The 17,318-nt window shown below is 32.3% G+C and overlaps 1 protein-coding gene across 2 annotated transcripts; it reads right to left on the bottom strand.

Moving 5' to 3' along the window:
* Nucleotides 1-1,825: 1,825 nt before the first annotated feature.
* LOC145935074 (endoplasmic reticulum aminopeptidase 1) lies at nt 1,826-17,212 on the bottom strand. Of its 2 annotated transcripts, XM_083036117.1 has the most exons (19): nt 16,791-17,212; nt 16,244-16,391; nt 13,487-13,677; nt 12,732-13,062; nt 11,547-11,970; nt 11,350-11,379; nt 11,131-11,286; nt 10,524-10,832; nt 9,887-10,067; nt 9,141-9,294; nt 8,513-8,594; nt 7,921-8,095; nt 7,599-7,788; nt 6,784-7,061; nt 6,166-6,344; nt 4,105-4,272; nt 3,497-3,637; nt 3,346-3,427; nt 1,826-3,262 (listed from the first exon to the last, which is right to left on the bottom strand). In XM_083036117.1, exons 1-19 carry the CDS (start codon nt 16,803-16,805, stop codon nt 3,098-3,100), a joined length of 3,399 nt encoding a protein of 1,132 aa, XP_082892243.1. In that variant the 5' UTR covers nt 16,806-17,212; the 3' UTR covers nt 1,826-3,097. The 2 variants fall into 2 exon arrangements, with proteins under 2 accessions (XP_082892243.1, XP_082892245.1); XM_083036119.1 differs by lacking the exons at nt 11,350-11,379; nt 16,244-16,391 and having other exon boundaries at nt 16,791-17,207.
* Between the last annotated feature and the right edge of the window lie 106 nt (nt 17,213-17,318).

Genomic DNA, 17,318 nt, shown 5'->3' with positions numbered 1-17,318 from the left:
TGTTCAAATATGTTATATGTTATACTGTGATTGATATTTAAGTGTTAAATAATTTATATGTGTGTAGTTTCTGTATGTTTAACAAATTAAAAAAAAATTTGTGTTTTACAAAATAAATTTCTCTCTCCTGTCAATTATTTTCTTCCAATCTATTTTTATTAGCAGAAATTTTTTAGTATCTTTTTAGCAATTTGTCACCATTCGTATAACTTAATTTTATTTTGTAGCTGTACTATTATTATTGAAAACGTCCTACAAATATTCATCGTCGATTGCGAAAATCACGTCGATATGATCGAAAAATTCGATCATTAGGATGATTTTAGATTACGAGTCAAAAAGGAATGAGAGAAAAATAGAGCGAGTGTGTGTATGCACATTTAAATAATAAACAATTAACAGTATAAATTAAGATGTAAATATACTGTGTAAATAACGAATCGTAACAGTAAGTAAAGGCTATAATGATTGAGCCTTTTTTTACAATTTTCAGACGATTAGATATTCTTTCGAAAAATTTCATGGGACTCTTTAACAGCGACATCGTAATACTTGGATAACATAATCATCCGTGTCACTTAAACATTTTAATTTTTTTTTATATTAATATAATCCAGATAAAGATATATTAAATTTTCATTTAACTGAAAAACGCTGTCAGAGAAGTTCTTTTTTTGTCAGAAAGTAATGACAAAGTTTGAATAAAAAAATTCGAAAAAATTCGAAATTTTCACAAAAGTATAGGAGTTTTTCGGATACTATAAATAATTCATAAATATAGTTTATTCGCGTAAAATTCACGCAATTCATCAAAGTAATTCGTTACAAAGAAAACTAAAATCCCAATAATATAAAACGTTTCTTCTCGATGAGAGAAACACGAGAAGGTATGGCAGACAAAGGTACTGTTTTTATTTTCCATAATTTTTGCCATGTGAAAGCGATTTTATGTTACTCTCTCGCCTAACACATGGCAACTATTTCGTAATATTTCGTCAAAAATTGATAGTTTTATTTAGGCTTAAAAAATTTGCAAGCGATATAGCGCCTATGGAGCGTATATTTTCGCGCGATCCCTTTCAGTCATCCCAGTTCCGATAGCAGTTTTCACAATTGGTGCTCTCGATGTAGGATTATCGAAATTTCGAGCACCATTAATTAACCGTTTGGTCACAATGAGAAGAGCGTGGAACCAAAGTCTCGACACCGAAATACAAAGTACTGCACGCGGTATCGGCTTTAAATGCATCGAGCGAAACTAGCCGCATTCGAAAAAAAAAATAACACTACACGCAGGAAGGCATGACCAAACATAACGAACGGAAACGGATCTTTTGGACGTAACGCGTTTGAAACGAATACGAAATTTTAAAAATTAAAAAAACGCAGAATTCGATGAAATCGCGTTTGTTCGTCGCGCACAATATCCTAACAATCTATATTCCATCGTGCCGATGTATATACATATATATATATATATATATATATATATATATATATATATATGCGATCGTTTTAGAATGTCGACAATGCGCTCACACGCGACACTGATATAATAAATGCGTTTGATAAAATTGAGTGAATTGTATGAAGACAATAAACGATCGAAAATTTTTTCAAGCGATTGATTGAAGGGGTTATTCATGAACTAAGACAACATACATACTTACATCGAACGAAGGAAATGAAGGATAGAAAGGTTGTGCAGGAAATTCATTTTAAAAAATTTGGATAAAAGATACGGAACGCTTTTGAATCATGATTGACGTATTGAAAGTGTGAGGAAATATTCATGCACGCAATCAATTCGCATTTTGTTAAAAAAAAATATATATATATACATATATATATATATATATATAGATGTGCCTCATTTAAATAAAATATAACCCCTTCAATAAGAGATTGGAGAATAACGTATTTTTGCGCGTTGTCCAAAGAAATAAAAACGTGCTTTTGAACAATTCTCGTGTATATCGAGAAACTTTTATTTGCAGACGGATGAATGCGGATTTAGCGCCAAATGCGCTAAGAGATATAAATGCTAAAAAGGTTTACTTATTTAATATGAGATTTTTTGTTTAATATAAATATGAAATAAAAACTTTCCAACGATATCTAACGTTGAATACGACCGTCGAATGTTTAACTTTACTTCTGAAACATCACTCGTAAAGCGTGAAAATGTATTTAACTAAAGAAGAGAGATAAAAAAAACAGACGAGAGAGAAAGAGAAAAAAAAAGGCAGAAAGAGATCGTATTTAACGTTAAATACGCGTGTTTGTTATATACTCCATATCGATGGATGTGGAATAAGAAGGATCGCATTTAGCGCTAAATAGCATAGTGAGATGCGAGCTAGACGCATCGCCAATAAGGTATATATAAAATCGACGTTATACGGGTGTGCGATTTTGAGATCTCGAAGGGTTTTGACACACGTGAAAACCGACATACGAGGGCGCGCCTCGCGTGCGCTTAAGATCTCGATTAAACATCGGCCGCTGATTAATCTCTGACGGCCCGAGCCTCATCCGACGATAAATCATCGCTTCCACCCTTAAACCGCGCGTGTTTGATAGCTTGCGAATATATACCGTACTTAATGCATTTAACGAGTTAGATGACTAAAAAGAAGTGAGGACAACGGTACGGATAGATTATTGTAACGATAACATAGCGTGTTATAAAATGAGCGTACCGTATAGTAATAGAGCGCCATTAACGAGCGGAGACGCGCGCGAGTGAAGAGTTTACGATAAACATTGGAATAATAATTACCATCGTTAGAGATACGATTATTATATATAATATATATATATATATCGTTTGTTAAATATGTACTTACAAACACTAATTATACTAACGACCGTCGTTCTAAGGCTAAACGATATAAGGACGAGATTCTTGTTGCTTGGTTTTGTAATCATGCTTGACAAAAGCATACGGAGAAATAAAACTTGTTGTCGTAGAAAAGTCCTCGCAGTTCTCTTTTCGCATCCGAGCACACACATGCAAGTGTGAATCGATAAAATCGTACCCAATAAGGGTGTCACCTTCATCCTGTTACAGCCTGGAAAGATATCTCTCAAATATTCATGTCTGTACCTCTGTGGCATTGTTCGCCGTTAGCCATTCCTGCACTTCCGGCAAGGATTCCTTCAACCATTTTAGCGCGAAATTAGCATGAGCCTCGACCATCGCCATGGTGTATCCCACGATCTTTATGCTTTCGCGATTATCCTCGCTGAAAGTCTGAAACTAAAAAGATGGAATGTAAATGTGAGCTCAAAGTTTGCAATATGCTCGGAAAAAATTTTTGTTTTCTTTTATACGATATTTACGTCATCCAGATCTTCTTTGCTGCTCAAACCATTCATCGTTGCCAGCGCGAAAGCTTTCAAGATCAGGCGAGATTTCGAGAATCTAAACAGATACGAGAGCACATAATAATCTGCTTATAAGTTCGTCAGAGATAAGAAAGTTGCGAAGTACCTTGTGACGATAGCCTGCCAATTATTTCGCATAAACTTGTAGGCGAGTTGCGCAGCAACTGGATTTTGCGGAAAACTTCTTAAGATCCTTTGCGTCTCGTCCTCGTTGTAGATCTTGCTCTCGAGAAGCTCGCTAAGCAGCCTTAACAAGTAGTATTAACACATTATACATCTCCAAGCATATGTTTTTTTCGAGGAATCAATCTCGAGTTTTTCTATAATTAAAATTGTGTTGCAAAATAAATTTTTTAATTAATACAGAAATGTGAAGAGCATAAATATCTTTTGCTAAATAAATTTTATATATTTCTGCAAGATATTTGAAAATTGTTTATATTCTTTCAAGTATTCTTTGATCAATTTAAAATCTTTCTTAATGAAGATTTTATTTTCACACTATTTGTTTTTTTAGTCTTTTTAATTTTCAACATTAAATATACAACTTAAATTATAATTCTATAAAATAAAAATCCACTCTTTAAATTAAATAAAAAGATAATGTAATTTAGAAAAATTATTTCTCTCCTAAAATTTATTCTAAAGAGAAATTTTGATTTTACACAGTTTATATTCTCAATTTTACTATATCAGTTTTCAATTCATACTTACGATTGTAAAATCCACGGCGTCTGAAAGCACGCGAATGCTGATAAAATGCGATTTTTCTCTTCTCGATCCGCTGTAGAGTTTGCCCTCTCAACAAAGTAATTCCACTCGTTTCGCGTGCCGTATCTCGCGATCGTACAATATAGCACTTCGCGTGCGTACGCCGGTACGCTGAAACGATCAAAGTTTTATCTCCGAAATGGACCACGAAGTCTAGCCGATATCATCCGAAAGATCAAAATTATTCCGAAGATGTCATCATAAACTATTCGCTTTATTTCATTTTTTTATTACTACTTTGTTAATAATGAATGTGTTGCGGTTTAGTATTGTCGATCATGTAAATAAATTATAATAATATTAATTCACTTTCTAAAAAAGACATGTTTTTGACATTCTTATTGCCTTTCCGCGATGCTGAATGGCTCTCAATTCGCGTTGTAGTATTGATTTTTAGTATTTTAAAAGAATTTATCGCTTTTTTTTCAATAGTACATTGTTTGCAGATTATTTTTATATCAAACAGATATGAGAGTGCAAATTCTTTTATTTAATATACATAATATAAGTCTTGCGCCGTATAAGGTCCGCGGCTAGAAAGTACAGATATTTAATATTCTACAAAGAGCCAAAAACTCATCACTTGTCTTTTTCAATATTACATTGTATGCAGATTACTTTTATACCAAACAGATACAAGCGTGCAAATTTTTTTATTTAATACATAATATAAGTCTGCGTAAATATGGAATCCGTGGCTACAAAGTATCGATTTTTAATATTCTAAAAAGAGCCAAAAATTCATCGCTCTTTTTCAATAGCACATTGTTTTGTATTGAAAAAAACAAGCGATGAATTTTTGGCTCTTATTAGAATATTTAAAAATACTTGTGATACTTTGTAACCGCAAACCCTATACAACGCGTACTTATATAATATATATTAAATAAAAGAATTTGCAGGTATAATTGTATTTGTTTGGTATAAAAATAATCTGTAAACAATGTATTATTAAAAAACACAAGCGATGAATTTTTGGCTCTTTTTAGAATAATCTTTTAAAATCGTTACTTTGTAGCCGCGCAAACCCTATACGGCGCAGAATTTTATTATGTATATTATATAAAAAAATTTGCACGCTTGTATCTGTATAAAAATAAGCGATGAATTTTTGGCTCTTTTAAAAATATTAAAAATCGATATTTTGTAGCCACGGACCTTATACGGTGCAGACTTATATTATGTATATATATTAAAAGAATTTGCACGCTCGTATCTGTTTTGCGGATAAGATATTATAACATATTATTTACAACATATTGTTATTTTAATATTTTTAAGATATTATTATTTTAAAATTTAATTAACAAATTAACGCTTTATTTATATTTTTTGACAGAAATCAGCCGATGAAAGCCTTAATTTATTAATTAAATTTTAAAATGATAGTATGTAATAAAAATTAAAATAATAATATGTTTAAATAATAAGTTATAGTATTTTAAACTCGATTAATATTTTTTGACAGTTATCAGCTGATTTCTGTCAAAAAATATTAATTATGTTTAAAAATATATCGTTCTGTTTTATATAAAGTCGAAGAATGACGCGCGCTTGTATTGTTCTGCTTTAATATTAATTTTAATATTAAATTTTATTTTTTATATTAAAGTATCTTGCTGAAAATGTTGCTGAATATATTTATGTTCTGCATTATACATGAGAAGTTTGGATGACACGTGCGTTTCGATGTAACTGTTGTATGAGAGGAAAAAGAACAGCTAATATTTTATTTGATCCGAGAGTACACATCAAAATAATTTTAACATGGATGTCAATAAAAATTCAGCATTTGGCTATGGAAGGAGAATGTATAACGTGTACAACTGCTATGCATTGATCAGAATTCCATTCAGCTAACGGAATTGTGAAGAAAAAATTTTATATAAAATCTTTATAAATTGAATCACACATGTTATCCCCCTCATTTGAGAGATATACGATACGGTTGCACGAAGAATTTACGGATTTCGAATAAAAGATTAAATATTTTATCGAACTTACACTTCGTCCGCGTCGGAACGATCCTTTAATTTCACAAAATGATTTTTGGACCATTCGAGACACTCAGCGTTCTCGAACGCGCACGCTATCTTAAGGGCGGTCAAAGTTAACCCCGATCCTTCATCAATCTTCCATCCTACGTCTGAATATAACTTTGATGTGAATCGCAATGTAAACTCCTGCAAATAATTTATTCCATTATCATATTACTATCCACTAATAATTTTTAATCAAAATCTATTAGTTTTTCTTTAAAAAAATTTCACATAAATTTTAAATTGTTTAAATTTCGAATACTTATAGCTATCATCTTTATCGTTTTGATAAAAATAATAATGGATTATTTATTATTTTTTATAAGTGCATTGTAAATTATAATTATATTAAATATCATATTTATTAGATATATGTCGAAGTTATGTTTTGATTATATCATTGTATCTTTATCTTTATATACATGTAGCAATATATTTTTAACAAAATGTTTATAGAATATTTTGCAAACTTGACAACTTTCTAAATTGGCCATTAATTATAAATAGTTTGCTCACGATTAATTATAAAAATATATCCTTTTAGAGTGTTTTGCTATCCCTACATCGGCATGCACTAGATTACCTGAAAGACACTGAAGCTCGACGTTTCATAAAGAAGACCGTTCAATTTCAACAGATGACGCATCAGGACACTCCAAGGAGCGTAATGTCGTTCCTTCATTTGCATATATTTAATAAAGTCGAAAGCGGTCGCGTATTTCGTCAAGCCAACCGCAGCGAGCCCGAGCACATCGTCGACGAGCGATGCTCTGGTTTCAGCCGGAAGGATCTCGTGATCTTTCTCGAGGGCCTGCGCCAGGAGCTTCCAATTTTCCTCATCATAATGCACACGGTAATAACCTTGAAAGCAGTTAGCGTTAACAGCGGTAAAATGGGCAATTGTGGTGCCCCGTCTTGCAATTTCTCATTAAATTGTAGAATATTAAAGTTAATAAATAATTAGGCAAATTATTTTCCACATGAGCGGCAGTGACATGAATCATTTATATGCAAAATAAAAATTATTTTTTAATATATGGAACAATCAAAGAAGAAGAATATAAACTGGAAAAAAGCGCCAGAAGTAGATTAAAGTATGTATATCGAAACTAATCAAAGAAATACGCAAAGTCTATATAAATATTTGTAAGTGTTCAGCTTAATAAATTAATTTTACTTTTATCTCTTATTATTAGAAAGTTTATTTAAACAGAGTAAAATTATAATTATGATTCATATTTCATTTTCACATAGATTGTTATCTACAAAAAAGTTGGATATAAAATTTTGTAATTAACGAAAAGAGACGTTGTAAGTATTGTCAATTTTAATAAAAAGACAATTTGATACATATAATTTTTATGGATTTTCGTAAGAGAATTATTTATTGCAACCAACCTGTTTTATTCACATTGAATACGACCCAAGAATCTTGAGCAGCAACATCATGTACCACAGTTTCCGCTTTGGAATGTAACCACGTCTTCGTCGGAGATGACCAATCATTCCTCGTTTTGTTAATATAGTCAAGCGGTACGTACCATGTTGGTTGAGTGTCAGATGACGATTGATCGTACGTAAATCTTTGCTGCACGACAATAGTTGACGATGATAAAAATATTTTTATATTTCGAAAGGCGCCCAAAGTGACGCAAATTATAATTTCTTTTTTTTAAAGACACAAATGCACACGATTTGATACGCATTATTTAAGTCGCACCTGTCGAACAACAGCAGTGTCCTCCTTATAATTTCTCGTGACGCTAATGATTGGATATCCACGATTCGAGGTCCAAGAATTCATCGTTTCGGACAGAGTAATTTCTAGGGGTAAACCGACAGTTTCTTCCGCCATCGCTTCCCAAAAATCATCGATGCTTACTGTCGAGTAATTCCTAAAAAAAGGATATTAATTTATATAAATTTTAACGTCTCTAACATTTCACATAATGCATTTACGACGAAAATTGAAGCATCGTATTATGCATTACTGATGCATCCGCTATTTACGCGCATCAATATTATATATTTTGCGATTCAATGGCAACGAAATATATCGATGATGGCTCCACTTATGTAACAACCACGGCAAAGAAGCATGGAGGAATAATGATCGGCAACTCGTGACATTCAATGGTTGACATTATCATAAAGCCGATGGGATAACTCGCTGTAAAACGCATCAATTATGGTTTCGACGATTGAATCACGCGGACGCACGAGTGATTTAAACGCGCGGATCGCGATTGATAAACGAACGACAATGGCCGGTCGAAAGATAAAATCGACAAGATAATGTGATATATACCCACCACCTCTCTACGAATTTCCGGTAGCCGTTCCTAAAGACTGTATCGTTTATCACGCCGTGCAACATGCGAATCAAGCATGCACCTACAAGAAGCAGTCAGAATGCAGAATTCATATTATGCAATATTCGACGAGAGTGTGTGTATATTCGATACTGCCTTTTAAATAAAGCTGAGGCTATTCGACAAGCTGTATTCGCATATTTTTAAAGAGGTCAATAATATTTATCAAATTTAATTAATGACATAATATTAGAGAGGCGACAAGTGTGTCGTATTTTAAAATTTATTTTTGCATCGAAAGATACGTCGAGGATCTCAAAATAAATTTCCAAAGATAAATGTTATTTGCATATAAAGTATCACGTAATGTGCTTAAATACATAATAATGTAAATGTATTTTTTTATATTTGTGAGAATATTTAAATATTTTATTTATGCAAATTTATTTATTTATGCAAACATTATATTGTTCAAATAGTCAGTTGCATTTCCAAGTACAATTGATATTAAATTGATATTAAAAGTTAATAATACTTACAACAATATATATATATCAGAAAAATATTTAAAAGTATTATAAGCATTGTTACTCAATAAAAAAACAATCGGTTTGATAGACATTTTTACCTTTCTTATGTCGAGCATTGTCGTCCGAGAAGTCCAGATGAGCGGGATTGACATTCGATTGCAACGGTCTTGAAACGCTATAACCATCTTCTTCCATAGCATCCCATTGAATGTCGGCAAGGAAAGCATGATTGGAGTCAAGTGACAAGTCTATCTGAAAATAGAATCTCATGAGAATCTTTTTCTTTTGTTCGACAAGGAATGATGCTGTTTTTATCTGGACATCTTAATCAGATGTAAGTCGATTATTTCGAAAAGGTATAAGAAATTATATACTGAAATTATAAGGAAATAAAAGATCTCCATTATAGATAAATTAACATGAAATAACAAATGTGTTATATAGAAAATTTTAATTTAAATTAAATCATTTCTATATAAAGACCTAAAATTTCATTTTAAAAATATGTAAATTTTGCATTACAAACTTCGCAATTTTGTGAGCATGCAAACTAATTTTTTTTATTTAATCTCTCATTTATTTTATTTTCTTAAAAAGAATAATTGATTCAGAATTTAATATCAAATTAACTTCAAAAATACACACAACTTAATACAATAAAATACACATCTGACTCTTAATTTCTTACATAAAAAAGTAATATAAAATTTGCAATATGCTTTAATATCTTAGAACAAGAAATCAGTAAAACAATAAAATTAATTTAAGAAGTGAGAATCAACATTCAAATATTTTATTTCAATGTGTGTGCATTGAAAGTTAATAAATATCAGAAATTATGTGCCTTCTGAATCATTGCATGTCGCAAATGAAGTGTAGAGCCTTCTAGGAGCCAAACGTCCGTCCAGTTCTTCACGTTCACGACACCGCCCAACCATTGTTCTCCTATCAGGCTTATCAGAGCGCTTAACGCGTCTGTCTTCGTGACCATGGGAGATCGATCCGCGGCGTAGAAGAGCGATTGCCTTGAAAACAATTTAAATCGATGTGCAGCAGGGCATCGTGCGTAGAACAATTGTATGAATATGATGAATTAAGTCTAACAATATAATATATTATCGTTTGCAATTTAGATCAGATTTTTTTAAATGTAAAATTGTTAAATTGTTTACTTTTGAAAAATTATCTTAATAGTATTTTCTGTCAAATTTTAAAACAAATAGATAAAATTTTATTCCATTACCAAATCTTTTTTTTAACTTAAAAATATCTGTATGATACCAGAGATCTCTTAAATTAATCTCTTAAATATCTTTTTAATCCAAAATTCGTTTAAAATTAATTCAAGAAATAAAAATTTATAATCTTCCTGAAGCTGATTTATACCAGAAAAACACCTTTTAATTTTTTATTAATTTAATTTTATATAATCTAATTATTTTTTTCTGATAGATAAAAAATAGTATTACGATCTCGCTTACTTCATCGATATTAATCCCAAGCTTCCGGCGTTATCAACGATCCGTGGTGGTAACGCGATGATATCTAATTTTGATAGCGGATAAGACAACGAGAACATGTCGTTTAAATGTATAACAGTTTGGTTGAGTTTGTCATAAAGGTATAGCCCTCGTGATCGTCTCTTTGGATCGCCCCAGAAAGTTACTGTCGTTTTATCGGGCTCCGCTTTTGTTTCGCTTAACGATTCAACCTCGCCCATTACGAAGGCCAAATTGTAAGGTGCTAGTAACGGGGTATCGTCGAAAGTGTCAATCACCTGATTGTTCGATCTTGAAAAGAACAAGTCGCAGATTGATCATTTTATTTTTTCATAAAAGAAAAGAAAGAAGAATAACGACACACAATGAGAAATATTATTATAAAAAATCCGGCGAAACATATTTTAAAATCACCTCCTGATATAAAACTCTCTTCTATTTTTTACGTTATGTAAATTTTCTATTCTACATTTTTATTTGACAGAACATAGTTGGAAAAACTGGACGGTTTCGCTATTTTCAAACTAATATAACTTTTAAGTACGCAAACATTGACACAGCTGCAATTAATACAGCATGAATTACGCACGTGTTCCTCGAGATATTGAGAGGCATGTTCGAAAGGACCCTCGCTCCGGGCGGACGTACTACAGACACCGAGAAGATAGCCTTGAGATTCACGTCATCGAAAACCGGCAGAAGACGTGATGCTCCCAAAGGCTTCAATCGCGTCCCGATTAACGATCTATTAAAGCATATGTTTAAGCAGATTTTCTACTAAAGCAGATGAAATTATTTAAAAATTTACCTTTTTATTTGTCGAGAGAGCGAACGCTTTCTTAAATTTTTAAAAAAGAAAACACATGTAAAATATATAAAATGAGAACACACATTACGTGATATTATAGTTGAAGAAATATTTATATATATATATTTTTTAAAATAAAATATTTTAATGCATAATTTAAGCTAATTGATACTTTATTATTATACTGAAAAGCTCACCTTTCTTCGCCAGACTCGCCGAAGTTTGCCGCGTAAATCGCCTTACCGTCAAGCATAATCTCGTAATCGATCTCCAAGCTGTACGTTCCGGGACTCATGGCGACGGCCGGATGTATTACATGTAATCCGTTATTAGCATCCTCTTCGTATCGCTGGATCGCCACCTCGCCTACACTTCCGTTACCGGAAGTTATCGTGGGTGGCGTCTCTGGTCCAGATGTCGTCGACTCAGACGTCGTTATATTTGCAGCTTCCCTAGATTGCCCATCGGTCACGGATGTGCTCTCGTTCTTCACAGAAGAGGTTTCATTGCCGGAGAAGGTCACGTTTCCTGAAGGATACTCGGTAACTTCGTTCCGCGTTGTTTCCTGATTTTCCAATTGAGAAGATGTCACGTTTGTGAGAGGAGTCGTCGTTTCATTGCCTGCGTTAATAGATCATTGTACAGTTAGACAATCGATCAAGAGTAAATTTTTCTTAGGGTTAAATATACAATTTTTACGCGCGAATTTATTTTTATCTAAATTATAATCACGTGCTATTATAATTTTTAAGTTTTTCATACAAACTGATGAGAGAAAAATCAGATTAATTACATAATGTTTAAAACAGTAAAAATAATGTGAATTCTTTTTTCTTTTAATTTTTAAAATTTATCGTGAATGTTATGTAATCATCTGCACGCTATTATGTCAGATATTGACACAGCTGTAAGCTACTAATGATTGTTTTATCGCGCATATTTCGCTATCAAGAATTTGCTTTGTTAACGTATACGTTAACCCGTTACATCTTAATTATATTCGTATTATAGATTATAATACAAATGAAAGAAGACACAAGTCACAGTAGTAACGATTAAAATTTGACAAACGTGTATCTAGCTCGTGACAGCTCGCAACATAACGTTTGCACTTGGCAAAAAATTATTAGAAAAAGATTAAGCATTTAACATAATATTAATAAAAACGTACAAAAATTAAATAGTTTTAACAAAATTGTTTTTGCAAAATTAATTAGCATATCACTCATCTCTCTCATATTAATACTACAGTTGAAATATTATTTCTATTGCATCCAATGAAATAGAAATTTAAAATAGACTAATTTAAACAAACTAATTTTAAAAAATATGAAAGATATCTCTAAAATGAAAGATGTATGTGACGTCTCTGAAGTAAATACCGGAGTTCGCGACCTCCTGATTGCCTTTATTGTCCTCGGCGCGTCTCCTACGTCTTCTTTTTGCCCGCGCATTGTTCTCTTCTATGAGCGACAACTTGTATCGTGTTGCCGTGATGTTCCTCGCATTGAGAGACAATTTGCTTAAGGATGGTGTGCCATCGACGCGAAATTTGATAATGACTCGTCCTTTCAGATTCAACGTCGCGTTGACGTCGCTCGGCGGAGTCAATTCGAGATCGTATCTCAAGGGATGAACGAAAGGCGATATCGAGACGACAATGACATCGCCTTCCTCCGTCTCGCCCTCAATGAGGGCTAATGGATCGTATATCTAATTAACACAGAACGCGCGGAAAAATTTGAGAAAAAATTATCAGTGCGCGAAGTAGATCATTCACATTAAATCTGCGAATCTGCAAAACAGCGCCGAGGCATTAATCAAAATTTTCAGATAATAAGATTATTTTCACCGACCTGATTCTATTGTTATCACCATCTTTCTACACACAGATAATACAATTTCTTATGCTTAATGATCTCTTTTATATAGTCCTGAATGAAGAAGTAATTTCAAGTTATATAATGTCAGAAAATTTGCGCTGTTTTGCACATTTCACATTTTTATTTTCCCACACAGAAATATTTAAAAATGGATACAATAAAATATTTTGCTCGTCAATTATACTAAATATTAAATTGTCAACAATGGCATATAATTTTAATTTGCGTCATTTGGTATAACGAATCATACGCACTCTCGTTTTGGGCATCGTGCCGATGTTCCACCCGATTAGACCGGCGACGATTATAACAATTACAATCAGGACTATAAAGGAAATTATTTTCTTGTATGTTAAAAACCAGCCGCCCTTCCGTTGGTGAGTAATTTCCTCGGTGGGTGAAGCCAGTGCGGTATTACCGGAATACGTTTCCATCATGCAGTCGGCTGAAAATATTAAATACATGATCTGAAAAAAATCATCGCATTTAATATTGATACCAATTGTTCTTCTTTTATTGACCGTAACGTTTTGATCACCAGTACTCGATGATGCGGGTCATTTAGCACATTATAAATATCAGCTGTCAATAATAGTAATAATATATAATAATAGTAATAAGATCCCAAATAACAAAACATTTTGTTTCTCTCTCTTTAATTGAATTAAATTAAAAAGATTACAAAAAAATTAATATTCTTCTTCTGTGCAGGTACATAAAGAAGAAAGAGATTTTAAAAATTCTTATGGTATGGAATTTTTTTATTCAAGAGATTTTTTCATCAAAAATTAAGACATTTAAAAATATTACAAATGCTGATTCACATAAAGAAAAATATTAAAATTTTTAAAGAATCTAATAGAGAAGAAGAGAGATACAATGAGATATAACACAAAGAATTTTGAAGAAATAGAAAAAAGGAAATCAAAAGATATTTATAAAAATATGTGAAAGGAAATTTTATATTATTAATGTGTTTATGACTTTGAAGGAGCGAAATTTTCTTTTTTTTCTCTGTTGCATATTAAATTCTTTTCAGCATCTTTCAATCTCAATAGACATTTATTCCCTTACAAATGCGACAAGCTGTTGATACCAGTAATTTTCATGTCTAATCAATCGATTAGATCATAGAATTTTAAAACACAATTACGGAGGATTGTGGAAATTATAGGAAAGTTTGCAAATAGGTAAGTTGGAACTCTCTCTCTCTCGACTTACTCGAGATGTTGTAAGCTTCGAAAGAAATCGCGATCAGTCATCATTGCACTGCAACGAATTTCGTATTAGTAGTGCAACGCGTTAGAAGCGCGAAGTGCACGCAGATGACGTCAACAAAATTGGTTCCCCGTGATGCAGGAATCCGCGATAGCCCCGCGCGGAGCACGCTTGTAAATGCGGCAAGAGACGGCTTCAAGGTCCTACCTCGTGCATTATTCGCTGACTATATATCAAGTCCAGCATTCGCATAATCGCCTCACCGATAACGCTCGTATCGGCATTAGCTGCGACACTCTACGTTGATTTTAGCGGCTTAAGAGAAATATTTTTATAACAAGAATATAATAAAGAGTATTATTAAAAAAATATACTACATATATTACATCTCATCAAATGCTATGGTAAAAATCAAACAAAATAACAAAAAATAAAATTCAAAAAATATGTTAAGCATAATTTTGATCTATGTGTAATCGATTTTAAATAATATTTATAGATTATATTGGAAATGTATAGGAGAGATTTTATCCCCAAGATTGCATCCCCAAGATTGTACTTTCTCAATTAGATCTAAAAATTGAGATGCATTCGAAGCGAGTAGAATGCGCCGGAAGATGCCTAGATGTTGAGATATTTTTTTTAAATTACCTGACACTAAGAATTATAACTGTCCGCAGATCTATGACTGATAATATCTTTATTCTGCTTAGTTTGCTCGCTAATTCTATCATATGCTTCGTCGTAGCGATTTTCAAAATCATGTGAAGTCATGCTCCTTGTTATACCATGCACACATGATTGTCACATAAACAGACGTCAATATCTTGTTTAAGAAAGAAAAATATACCAGAAGAAAAATGCTATTGAGAGTGAGAAACTTAAATATATACCAAACTATTAGGAATTAAACTTGGATTTTTTGATGAAATTTCAATCAATTATTTATCGTTAATGCAATTCTAAAATTGACTAAATTAATTAAATGAATAATTAATTAAATCAAGTAGCATTTTATACTCGTATCGTCCATTTAAATTTAGATGGTCATGTTACTTCACTCTACACGTAAAATACTATTACAAACTTTAGTTTGATCTTTAATATAATTAAACTTTTTCTCGTGCAAAGCTATTGACAAAAATTTACACAACAAAATCAGTATTAACGAGAATATCACAAGTGGTCTGATGTAATTTTCAAGTTGCGTATATACGCAGCGAACAGATAATATCAGTAACAACATAATTAAAATGTCGGAGGAATTCCAACTAAACACTCAAAATTGATGTGACAACGCTTTTACGTGTACGTGCATATTTTTAAAAAATCACGTCCTGAGATAGCTTTTTTGTTTTTGCAATCATTCATAAAGCGTCTATAAATTTGCCTTGATATGATTAATGCGCTGAGTTGTTTGACAGTAACATATATATCTACAAAATTCAATATGATTTCCAAATTGATTATTCAATTGAACAACTAGCTTAATTACTTAAATTCTAAAGATTATACTTTTTTTAAGTTAAACATCAGAGAAGCTGTCATTAACATTTAGCAATTCTGGAAAAGTATCTATAAAATTAATTGGAGAAATGTAAAACCAAAAAATAAACCTAAGAAAGTGTACTAAATAAATAAATAAAAGGTAAATTAAATTCTCGTAAGCTTTGTGTAATCATCTGCAATATATTCTCTCAAATTCTCGCGCGAAAGGCAGGATGCCTTTCGAGTGGAACAACGATTATAACTACTGTAATTGGCGATTGACTAACTCCAACGATTCGATTTACCGATTAAAATTAAATTAATTGCTGAATCATGTACGGGCGCATTCGTCGATATATCAATTTGATACTTGCAGATCGACATAAAACAGGCATCATCGACTCGAGTAGACTTATCAAATGTTCTTTTCAGTAGCGATTCTCGAATACGAATCTAAAATAAAGATGCTTCAATAAAAAACCAGAAAGATCTTTTTCTTGAATATCTATGTCTAATTAGCGTAACTAATATTGCAATGACAAAATAATTGTAGTAACAGCGACGTATTTTATCAATGGAATGGAATGATAATAGTCATCGGAAACTATTAAACATGTCATGCGTACGTTTTCATATTTTCGTTTACATATTTTCTCTCTCTTTTTTAAGATAATATCATTATATTTTTTTTAAGTTTAAAGTAAGATTTTAATTTGTAAGAAAAGAATTGGAAAATATTCTTATTTTTTAATTTAAAAAACCGTATTTTAGATTATTTTAAATTCTTTTAAACGGAAGCTAGAAACCATAGAATTAATGTAGGCTGACAGAAAAACAGCTGTCATCACTTACAATTTCGCTGTCCATAGGTCTGCCAACTACTGACGGATCCTCGCCGCATCTTTCAAACTTGAAGAAGTTATTCTTGAAAAAGGATGATCACGAAGGAGTGATTGGAAATCGAGCACTTTTTTCGACGCGGAAATGAATTCGCGATCGCGACGGCGTACAGGTGACGCAGGTACAACTGCAATTAGCTGTTCTACCTTGCGATGCGGATGTTGGCCGAGAAGCACTCGTGGGTGCCCCCACTATGCTGTTGGTTCGTCAGCACCGCGCGGCGTTCGCAACCATTCGTTCCGCTTCTTATTCTTATGCGCTTCTGCCATAATTCGTGATTAGACCTGTTATCGGAACTTTTTTTGCTCGCCTTATAGCCTTCTCTTTTCTTCGTCGTGACACGTGGAACAAAATCTCGCGTGATAATACTGCATTAGAACAAGAGCGATGAATTCTCTTTCTCCTTGATCTTGACGAACTAAAATGATACTTCTAATTAGAGGAAGAAGAAGAGATTGAAGAAATTAAAATTAAATGTAT

Source organism: Prenolepis imparis, unplaced genomic scaffold (assembly GCF_030444845.1).
Source record: "Prenolepis imparis isolate NDT839.2.m4 unplaced genomic scaffold, iyPreImpa1.0 SCAF_4, whole genome shotgun sequence".
Taxonomy (NCBI): Eukaryota; Metazoa; Arthropoda; class Insecta; order Hymenoptera; family Formicidae; genus Prenolepis; species Prenolepis imparis.
This window is presented reverse-complemented; position numbering and strand designations above follow the sequence as displayed.